At 33.5% G+C, this 12,056-nt stretch overlaps 1 protein-coding gene across 1 annotated transcript in view; it reads right to left on the bottom strand.

Annotated features, from left to right (window-relative positions):
- Positions 1-1,345: 1,345 nt before the first annotated feature.
- AGL (amylo-alpha-1, 6-glucosidase, 4-alpha-glucanotransferase) overlaps positions 1,346-12,056 on the bottom strand; it is an 81,162-nt gene continuing 70,451 nt past the window's right edge. Inside the window, exons 32-34 of the mRNA XM_008586130.1 lie at positions 10,756-10,843; positions 10,518-10,651; positions 1,346-3,859 (exon numbers count right to left, since the gene is read on the bottom strand). Coding sequence (XP_008584352.1) covers positions 3,742-3,859; positions 10,518-10,651; positions 10,756-10,843 — 340 coding nt within the window. The 3' untranslated portion in view covers positions 1,346-3,741. The remainder of the gene's footprint in view (positions 3,860-10,517; positions 10,652-10,755; positions 10,844-12,056) is intronic.

The following is a 12,056-nucleotide window of genomic DNA, read 5'->3' as shown; positions in this document are numbered from 1 at the left end:
AATCATATTCGACTAACGAGTTTAGAATATAATAATTTGGAAAAACGTTAAGTGCTGCGATTTGGGTGTTTGTCTTCTCTAAAACTCATGTTGAAACTTGGTCCCCAACATGGCAGTGTTGGGAGGGGTTGGCCTAATGAGAGGTGATTGGTTAATGAGGTCTCTGCCCTCATGAATGAGTTAATGTTATCGTGGGAGTGAGCTAAGTCTCACAGGAGTGAGTGAGTTCTCGTGAGAGTGGGTTATTATAAAAGTGAGCTTGCCTGGCTCTTGCAGACTCTTTTGCACACACTTGCTTCCTTTCTCTAGCCATGTGATGCCTTCCGCCATGTTATGACACAGTATGGAAAGCCTTTGCAAGAAGCTTGGACTTCCTAGCCTCCAGAATCATGAGCAAAATAAACTTCTTTTCCATATAAATTATTCAGTCTCAGGTATTCTGTTATAGCAACAGAAAATGAACTAAGACACTAGTAATGTCTCATTTCATATAAGATGCGGCTATAAAAACTATAAACATAAAACTAGTAGAAAACAGAAGCAAGTTTATTCAGTGAGACTCAATTAAATTTTGAAGGACAGAAGAGATCACACAGGTAAAGGTGAACACTGAAAGATTTAAATAAAGAAAATTAAGAGCTTTTGTAAGTTAAACAAACAAACAAACCCCTCTAACCAAAATAACAAGGCAAATATATTGGGAAAAAGAATTATAGCCAAAATGACAAACTATCAGTACTACTTTATAATTCAAGATTCATACAATGAAAAATCTAACAACTAAGCAAATTCCTTGAGGGTCTATATAAGTAAGCTGGTAAGTTTGACAAAGCACTTAAAACTGTTTGGTATTTATTTGGATTTTTAGGTTAATACCTTCTATCCGAAAATAAAGATAAATATATCTGCAGTAACAATGAACCAACAGTAATTAAGGCAAAGGCCAAATGGATGAACTTTGGTTATCAGATGTTTTTTATACACACACACACACTATTGAGTAATATATATTAAAAATGAAAAAAGCTTTCTGGCTACATTATGTCTATTCTGGGCTGTCGTACTTGCCTTTAGTAAGTTGGTAAAATGTAAATAAAAAATTCATTGCAGTGTAAAAGGTTTCAAGAAATACCAGAGGAATTTATAGTTGCTAACAGATCTATTTATACATCAAACATTTATTTTGCTCCTAATTTCACCATGGCTAATTAAATAAATTACCAAACCTCCCTCTGCCCCACACATCCTGCAAAAAGGTAAAAGCACCTGAAATAAGCAAGCATTCAGTAGCAGCGGGCAGTATTGACAAATTAATTGGTAAATGATGGAATGAAAACAAAATATAGTCCTTTACGAAAGATTTTTATTTTCTTGGCACACAGACATAAAAATGACATTTGCCCACTAGACAGAACAATTTAAGACATAGCAGAAATGGATTACAATTCACATATATTACAATATTCATAGGTATGATGATGGGTCTCATGTTTCCTCAATTATCTTTGAAAGCTTATTAAAATATCACAGCATACTGGTTAAACTGGCAAGTTTACTTCCCAGGTTGAAGTGTAAGACTGATTAGGATTAGTGAAAAACCAAGGCACAGACCACTGTCGAATGTAATATAATATCTTATCCAGCCTCACTCAGGAATGAAGCATTCTACCTAAACGCTCTTTAGTCAAATAACATTTATCTTTCTAAGGTCTAAAATTGTTATTGTAACTACTGTGGATGGAATCATGTGTAACATGCCTTCTTAAACTTTAAAATCAACCATGCAGAATATACCAATATTCTTTGATTAATATTCCTCATTAGGAATATGAATCACTTAGTTTTCCAGTTCAACATGATATCCTAAAAATTTACTGAGGTGGGTATTGCCCTACTATAGATAACCCAATATGGCTACATTTTTAAAATTGTCAACTCATTATTTATTTATTTTTTATCACACTTAACTGTCAGCTGTTACTTCTTGCTTTGGTTAAATATGCTGGGTTTTTGTTACCTCTTTACATCCTTTAATACAGAAGTTAGGGTAGAGCAATATAACCACATAAACCTTTAATGAACTAATGGTTCTCTCAAGGAAGGTCATTCTTGTACAGTTTAGAAAAGGTTATAATTGAGCAAGGAAGAAATTGAAGAAAGAGAAATGTGGAAACCAAAGTGTTTATAGACAGTAGTCAATACTATCACAACTGTCCTTAAATCTGTAGAATTTAATCTGCTTTAGGTTGTAAAACCAGAAAACTAAGTTAGTTAAAACTATTCCTAAAGTAGGGTGAAGAAGGAGGTGAGCACTTAATCTTACAGTCAATTGGATGCTTTGAAGCATGGGTATTTGACATCTGAAGAATTTATATATTTTTATATATTTACATATAACCCAGAAGTTTTAGTTTGCTTATTTTTCTTCTTTATTTTTATTTCTTAGTTATAGTTAAGGTTGCTGGGTATGAGAAAAGTGTTACTGTATCATTAGTTTATTAACTATAAATACACCACTAAATAATATTAAATAGTAATAAACGGATTTTTCAATGACTGTCTTCCAGCTGAAAGTATAACAATCTAATTTAAGTGTTTTCTGGAGACAAAAAGAGTAAAACAGTAAAAAAATTCCATCGAGGAAATAAGTACTGCTCAAAAATGTTAACTCATATAAATGTTAAAAACTTTTCCTCTTATGACTTTTTTCAGATTGAAGATATCTTAAAATAACATGAGAAACTCTTCAAATAATTTCATTGAATTCAAGATAACTACTGAATTCATATCTATATTTCTATTAAGATTATTCTCAGTGCTAAACTTGTGAATGTAGATTTTGGTTAATATGAAGCCAGTACCTACTATGATCTATCAATAGATTTTTGCACACAAACTAAAGATAGTTCTTAAGTTTTGGAAACTTAATATAACATTCTTTTTTCTTTAAAGTTCTTTCTCATAAATATGCCCAACAATTTCCATTTTTGAAAATGTAAACCATTTCATAATAGGACACTGAACTGAAGACTTGTTTTTAGGAAATAAGTTTCCTAATGCTTTGTATATTTTCCATATATCCTATGCATCATTGGCACAAGTAAATTATGTTAAATATACTGTTGCATTCATTACATTAAAAAATATATTAATATATTGGTGAAAAAATACAAGCACATTTTGAACATCTGTGCTCCACTTATGAGCATATTTGTAGGTGGAAACTTCTATCATTCAACATTCATTAACTATTTATTGAATATAGTGAGCAAGGTATTAAGAATACTACAAGAAATGGTGAGAACATTAATTAACCACAGCCTATTCAGTATATGTTGTTACTGCAGATAATACATACCACAATTTAAAGATACCTTCCATTTTTTTGCATTATTACATTTTCATACTTTATTTTCACTATGTACGAATACAAGGTTACATGATTTTCTTTTTCAAATTCTGGATTTCTAGGCATTTAAAAAATACTTACTGAACTCAAAAGAAAAATATTCCATTGATAATAATAATTTTTCCTTCTGATTCAAATTGAAAGCTACCTGTGTACATTAAAATTTTAAAAAAAGGAAAAACCAATGCTTTTACAATCTTACCTAATTGGGCATCAATATCACAGAATAAGATTTTTAAAATGACTTGAGCCTGTGCATCTAAGGCATTTACATTATACCTTGCATTCCATGATATAAGTGACTGCATATTTAATAGATATCCGTGAATCAACTATAAATCATAAAGTGTCTCAAGAACAGTAGCAATTGTCCAGGCTTGTGTTTCACAGCTGAAAGGACAGTACTGGCCATTCTCATTGGTCAGTTCTGGAAGTCCTTTCCAAGGGGATCTGAAAGAAAGAAAAGATATTTTCTTTTCTAATACATATTAACAAAACAGGAGAGACCTGATGATTTTTGCCTTTTATTATAAAAAACAATAATTTATAGTCATTTGCTGCAAAATAAAACAGAGTATCCTAAAGACATATATAAAGAACTTAGATTGAAATTATTCTTTGATATTCCATCTTTGGAATTTATGACTTTCAAATAGAAAGGAATACCTTTAAGTTTTAAAAAACCCAGAAAAAATTCACCATTCCAAGCAAAATATAAATATAGAGACAAATATCATCTCAGGCATAATTTTATTCCTTTGAGAGTAAGTTTATGAGACTCAGATTGTAATTATGTAGATGTATTTTGTGTGATTTTGATAAAATAATGAAGAATCACTAAGAACTATAATTAGGGAAAAATGCCAAATAATTACTCATTCTATTGAATAATAATAAACACTGTTTATTATGCATTCATTATGTTCTAATACTAAGTGCTTTATATACATTATCTTATTTAATGCTCACAGCAACCCTATAAGGTAGGTACCATAATTATTCCTACTTATAGAGAGGTAAGAGAGATTTGTAGAGGCTAAATAACTTGTTTCAGGTCTCCCTATCAGAACACAGTATTATTAGCATATCAAATTTATTCTTAATTTCTATGTTATCCCTTAAATATGATACATAAAGAAAAATGCAGAACTCTGTAATGTTTCTTTTTTATGTTGGGTTGTGGGAACATATTTCATTATTATGCTTTGTAATTCATGACTATGTTACATATACTCTTCTTAGGTATCAAATATTTCATAATAAATATGAAAGAAAATTCCATTAGATATAGGATATTTTGGATATACCCGCCTCCCAAATTCATATGTTGAAGTCCTAACCCTCAGTAACTCAGTTAGCTTAGTTGGTTACAGCCAGGCTTGTAACACCAAGGTCAAGGTTCAGATCCTCATACCTGCCAGCCATCGCCCCCACAAAAAGAACGGTAATCCCTGAGAAGTGAGAAACAAATGAAGCAACCCCTGTGATTACTATACCTTACTGCCTTGAAAGAGTTTCCAGGATTTGGCACAAGGAGGGGAAAACAGGTGGAGCTTGGCAGACTCCTTGTGTTAAACTGAGAAGTTGGGAGGATTAAGGTAGCTACAATTTTCAGAACAGAGTACTAGAGAGGAGGGAGCTGTACAAAGAGAGAAGCCTTGTGATAATGCAGAGGGTCCCACTCAAGTATTCATAGGGTACTGATCAGCAAATTCAAAGAAGAAACTACCCAAGAATGGGAAAGAGCCACCTAAAAGGATTAAATGAAGCAGTATCTGACACTGATGCAGGATCAGAAACAGTTACCTTTTCCCCCCAGCCAATTTGATAACTTCATAATTTTAGGGATATGGGTAGAGAACTCAGATGATTTAATTGATAAATGAAGAATAATTAGCTCTAGACTAAACACTGTTCTGGTCAGGCCTAACAAAGCTTAAAATTGACACCGAAAAAGATCACACGTTTTTCAAGTAATTTAACTGCATTCCAAAACAAAGGTCAAGAATATTTACAGAAATACAAAAACAAAACAAAACGAACAAAAAAAACAAACCCCAAAAAACCCCCCAGCACCCAGCAAGGTAAAATTCACATCTGGCATCAAATAAAAAATTACCAGGCAAAGATGCAGGATAATACCATTCATAATAAAGAGAAAAATTACAAGTGAAATCAACCCAGAAATAAATTACAGACGAGGACATTAAAATAGTTACTGTAACTATATTCCATGTGTTCACAATATTAGGCAGAGACATGGAACATATAAAAAAGACCCAGATAGGGCCGGCCCAGTGGCGCACTGCTACAGTGTGCCGCTTGGGAAGCGCCGCGGCACTCCCGCCAAGGGTTTGGATCCCACATACAGACCGGCCGCTCACTGGCTGAGCGAGGTGCGGGCGCAACACCGAGGGTTGCGATCCCGTTGCCGGTCCCGGTCCGGTGCGGGCGCGACACTGAGGGTTGCGATGCGTTGCCGGTCACGAAAAAAGACAAAAAAAGGAAAAAAAAAAAAAAAAAAGACCCAGATAAAACTTTAAGAAATAAAAACTACATTGTGTAAAATGAAAAATGCACTGGATAGAATTGATGGCAGATTAGACATAAAGATGACAGCAGATTTCTCCTCACAACAATGCAACAACTTTAGAGTACTGAAAGAAGAAAAAAAATCCTGTCAACCTTGCTATAACGTATGTAAAACCAAAATGGATGGCAATGTTAACACAAAGACCTGGAGGGGAGAAATGGAACTATACTATTTTAAGGTTCTTATACTCTACTTGAAGTGGTATATCATTTGAAGGTAAACTATAATAAGTTATTAAAGACATACATCACACACCTAAAAAAACCATTTTTTAAAAAAAGAATTACAGCTAATTAGCCAACAAACGATATGAAATGGAATAAAAAATTCAATCCAAAAGAAGCAGAAAAAAGAGGAAAAAGCTAACAAAGAACAAATAAGAAAAACAGAAAACAAAGAGATTTAACCTTAACCATATCAATAATCAGATTAAGTATAAATGGTCTAAACACTCCAAAGGCAGAGATTGTCAGGCTACATAAGAAGGCAAGACCCAATTATACACTGCTGTATACAAGAAACTCACTTCAAACATAGACAAAAATAGGTTGAAAGTATAGAAAAATATATATCGTGGTAACAAGTAATCAAAAGAAACCTGCAGTACCTCTATTAATACCAAAAAACGGAGATATTGGAGCTAAGAAATATTACTAGTGATAAGGAACATTATTTCATAAATAAAGGTGTTAATTCATCAAAAGAACATAATAAGCTTATGCACCTAATAATAGGGTTTCAAAATACATGAAACAAAAACTGATACAACTGCATGAAAAAATTGGCAACTACAGTAGGAGATTTCATTACTCCTGTTAGTAATTCATAGAACAAGCAGACCGAAAATCTGTAAGGAATTTGAACAATACTCTCAACCAAGTTGACCTAATTGACATTTATAGAACACTCCACCCATGGAGAGCAGAATATACGTTCTTTTCAATTGCAAACAGATTAGTCAGTTAGACAGAACACATTCTGAACCACAGAACAACTGTCAACAAATAGGGAAGGATTAGAGTCATATAAAGTATATTCCCTGATCACAATGGTATTAACTTGAAAATAGTAACAGAAGTATCTCTGGAAAATTCCTAAATATTTGAAAACTAAATAACACCTTTCTAAATAACCTAAGGGCCAAAGAATAAATCAAAAGAAAAAATAGAAAGTACTTTAAAGTTTTCATTTTATAAAAATAAAAACATGACATATCAGAATTTGTGGGATACTGCTGATTTAGTACTTTTAGTGGCAAATTTATAGTGTTAAGCACCTATGTTAGAAAAGAAGAGAGGTTTTATATCAATGACCTCAACTTCAACCTTAAGAAACTAGAAAATGAAGAACAAATTAAACCTAAAGTAAGCAGAAGAAAGGGAAGAATAAAGAGTAAAGAATCAATGAATAAAAAACAGGAAAACAGTAGAGAAAAATCAATGAAACCAAAAGCTGGTTCTTTAACAAGATCAATAAAATTGATCAACCTCTAGCCAGGCAGACAGGGAAAAAAGAGAGAACATATAAATTACCAATATCAACAATGAGAATGATGACAACTCTACAGAGTCTATAGATAATGAAAAGAGTGTTAATAAACTTTAGAGGAAATCATTTCTTGAATTGAGACAAGTGTTGGATCTATCTTATTTAATCTTGACAGGAAATAGTGAGGTAATATTACGATTCTCATTTCACAGACAAAGAAATTTAGTTTAGAAAGGTTAAATAACTTGCTTAAAGTCATATCTAAATTAAGTAGCAAGGACAGAATTTGAAATCCAACTTGAACCCAAAACTCACACTTGAAGCAATTACATGATCAAAAGTAGCTACAGGAGACAGTAAGAAATAAAAATGGAAAGGCAAGTTCGAGAAAAGGCTGTGGAAACTAAGGAATCTGGATTTCATTCTGTAGGCAATGGGAAATTATTGAAGATTTTTAAACATAAGATTAAAATTGTCGGAGTTATATTTCAACAAAATTAATCTGGTTTGTGGTAATATGACAAGAGGAGAGAAGGGACACTGGAAGTGTGGAGGCTATTGCCTACTGCAGAAAAGAGTTATGAGCTACAGACCAGGAAGCGGCAACAGGACGAAGAAGAGGGGCTGTTTGTCAGAAGGCAGTCCAGAGACAGAATCGAGTCTCAACAGTTTCCCTACATGCTCTGAGGAGGCAACAAAAATTAAAAAGACCTGGGGTGTTTCAGCTTGGAGAGCATGAATCATGGTGATGCTATAACAGAAACAGAAACTACAGGAAGAAAAAATGTATAGGGAGACGAGTGATGGTAGAAGGATATCGAAGGTAAGATTATCAGGTAGTGGAAAAGCAGAGTGAAGTTTATGAGGAGTTAAAAATTATCTGAATAAGTGAATACATGAAATCAGACAACATACACAGAGGACAATGTAGACAGAAAAGAAATGAAGGTCAAAAATATATTTTGGAAGAATATATTTAGGTGTTAGGAGCAAACCCCCCCCCCCCCCCAAAAGTAAAAAAAAAGTTAATAGTGTAATGGTTAAGAACACAGACCAGGGAGCCAGGCTGCCTGGAGTTCAGAAGAAGCTCTAACAGATTACTTGCCATCTGACTTTGTACAAGTTACTTAACCTTTCTAGCTTCATAAATAAAATGGAATTATCTAATGATAGCTCATATCTAAGTCTGTCCATGTTACATGTATTAACGTATTAATCCTCAAAACAATCCCAGCTTATCCCTTATATAGATGAGGAAACAGACCTAGAGAAGTAACTTCCCCATGGTCACATAGCTAGTAAGTGGAGAAGTGGATTAATATATGAGTAATAGGGTAACAATAATAGTAGTAGCTATTTTATACAGTTGTTTAGATTAGATGAGCAATTTTATATAAATACATTTAGAACAACGCCTGGAACATAGTAAGTGCTCAATAAATATTTGTTATTACTATAGTTGTTACTACTACTAGGTAAACAAGTGAAACCTAATGCTATGGACAGCATGAAGTTTCTCATGAAAAGAGGAAAGCAACAGTGTCAAATACAATAGCCAGGTCAAAGAAGAGAACTGAAAAAAAGTCATCGGATCTGGGAACCAGAAGGGATGTTGTTGAGTTGCTTCATCAGAGTGGTGAGGGCAAAACTTAGATTGTAGGTGGTAATGGTTAAGCAGGTGTTCAGAAAGTAAAAGGAAAGAGGTTACTCCGATAGGAAGTGTGTGCTAAAAAGAGAATGAGAAAACAAGGCTTGCAAAAGTATGAAGGGACTTCATTTTAGGATGGGCTGACAAATATCTTTGTAGCTTAAGAAGAAAAATCTAGTGGAATACCAAGAGAGGATAATTACTAGAGCAAGGTCACGGAACAGGTGTGAGGGGATGAGATCACAGGTAAAAGCAGAATGACCCCTGCAATGCCAGATATTCTTACTTCTCGTGCACAAAAGGGAAGAGAAAATAAATGAAAATAAGGAGAAATACCATGGAGCGATGAAGAACGGAATATAAGAATGTTCATATCACATAAACTCAGACTGAGTCTCTAGATGAGGTAGAAGAAGTGCAGCAGGGTTGTCTTTCCTACGAATACAGTTAAGGTAATGAAGAGGAACTTCTTTTAAAAAAATAAATTTTGACAGCATTCACGGTGACAGAAGCTCTGTATGTTGTTGTAGGGAAGGAGACAAAATTTATGCTGTTTATGCATAATTATTTTGACCAATAATATGTAGATATATTTAGGTATAATCTTGAATTTGAGAAATTAAGGTACCCTTTCACTAAATTTGTACCATCTTATAAAGATGTGTAACACTGACACTGCTTATTTGCTAATAATTAGGACAAAAAAGATGAGAAATGGTTTTTGAAAAAACAGTCAAAAGATCAACTCATATTTTAACTATAATGAAAGCATTTCTGAAAATTATTTCTTCATATATCTTTAAATCGATTAACTCAAAAGGCCCAGCCCGAGAACTTTTAGTTTTTGTATTTCTCTTGCACTAACCAGCTCCCAAAATATCACATAATTTTAAAAATCAAGGACTATTCCCCATGTATAATCACACAATATCAAGTTCTTGACTTAAAATAATAATAACCTAAAATAATCAAGAGAAAGTGAAAATTACATGATAGAACCTGTCATGTTAAGAGTAAAGGTTTCAGATTTCATTGTGACACCTAGAACATAAAGAAACAACTTCTTTTTTTTTTTTGTCTCTTTTTTTGTGACCGGCAACGGATCGCAACCCTCAGTGTCGCGCCCGTACCGGACCAGGACCGGCAACGGGATCGCAACCCTCGGTGTTGCCCCCGCACCTCGCTCAGCCAGTGAGCGGCTGGTCTGTATGTGGGATCCGAACCCTTGGCGGGAGCACCGCCGTGCTTCCCAAGCGGCACACTGTAGCAGTGCGCCACCGGGCCGGCCCAGAAACAACTTCTAAATAAAGGTTATTTACCTAATATCTAAAAAACTGAGTAAACACTAGTTATGGAAATTACATGCCCCAACAACTTACCTCTCAAGATGAACATAATGTCTGGAAAGAACGTTTTTAATTAAGAACTTAGTCTTTGCATTAGTTTCTTGACCCATCAATTTGGAAAAATATAATTTTGCACGAAGAAAATAGCCAACAAGCCACAGCCACTCCTAAAAAAGATAATTTAAAAATAAGAAAAAAAAAAGAACAGTGAATATCTAAAAGTATTTGAAAAATAATTTAAACTAAAAACATAGAGAAGTGAAATTCTTACAGGTCCTTGGTGATAATTGAAACCTTTAGCAAGATTGTAGTTGTCATTGTCTAAGGCATTATCATAAACTCCACAGTAAATCATATCACTGCAAAATGATTGAAATTTAAGTTAAATAGAAGAAAATCAGACATTATACAGAAAGCATTAGAAAAACTTCAATAGCAAAGGTAAGAAAAATAATCGAATCATTTGTCTTCCAATCTATAGAATACGCTCAGCATTAGTATATCACTCATTTACCCTTAAATTAGTACTGAGGATTTTAATAACGTGTTAGGGAATGATTAACAAATACTTACTGGTTAATTTAAAAAAAATAAATATTTGGCTATCTTGCCTCCAAAGAGTTAGCCTGACACTAAATATCAGTCGGTGTAAAGTGAACTATTTCACTAGGCCTCTACTATATGTATAATAATCAAAATATACATAGAATAATTTAAATTAGTAAACATTTAGGATGAGGTTTTATTAATTATAGATTGGGAAAGCTGTTTTTAAAACTTTTCCATAATGCTATTTTAAATTTAAAATTGGTATATTATTGGGAATTACAAACAGCAACTGAATATAGATATTGCTATAGTACACAGAATTTATAACACACTTACAAACTAAATAAAATATTATAAACTTATTACAACAGAAAATACAAGAAATTTACCTACATTCCATTTAATTAAATTGTTATTTTTCTTTCTTTCTTTTTTTTAGTGAGATAGACTGGCCAAATGAGTAAATGTTAACTGCGGATTTTGACTATGGTTCTTAATTCCTCTGAAAATACAGAGAACACATCAGAATGCAGATAAATACACACATACAAAACTTTGCATTTCAAGATTGAAATGAGTACACTGTAAAGTAGGAAAAATCTACAAATGTGGGGCTCTCATCTATTGATACAGAAAGCAAATTGATGATGGGTATCAAGCTTTAAGGGAAAAGAGTAGAGGAAAGATAGAACGGTCATTAGAAACAGGAAAAAACAAAAGTTGAAAAAGACAAGAAAAATAATATAGCATAAACACAATCATAAAACAGCAAAAATTTACTTAGTGGTTTAAGTAACAGCAGTATAATTATATAGAAAGGATGGAGAGGATTGGTGGTGAGAACAGAATTAAAAACTCATCTGTCATCAAAAGAAGTACGCAATGCCTAATATTTAAAAAATCATAAGGGCCGGCCCGGTGGCGCACTGTAGCAGTGCGCCGCTTGGGAGTGCGGTGGCGCTCCCGCCGAGGGTTCGGATCCCACATACAGACCGGTTCCTGCTCACTGGCTGAGCGAGGTGC

This window comes from Galeopterus variegatus, unplaced genomic scaffold (genome assembly GCF_000696425.1).
Source record: "Galeopterus variegatus unplaced genomic scaffold, G_variegatus-3.0.2 Scaffold3839, whole genome shotgun sequence".
NCBI lineage: Eukaryota > Metazoa > Chordata > Mammalia > Dermoptera > Cynocephalidae > Galeopterus > Galeopterus variegatus.
Note: the sequence above shows the minus strand (reverse complement) of the source record. Positions and strands in the feature narration are given on the sequence as shown.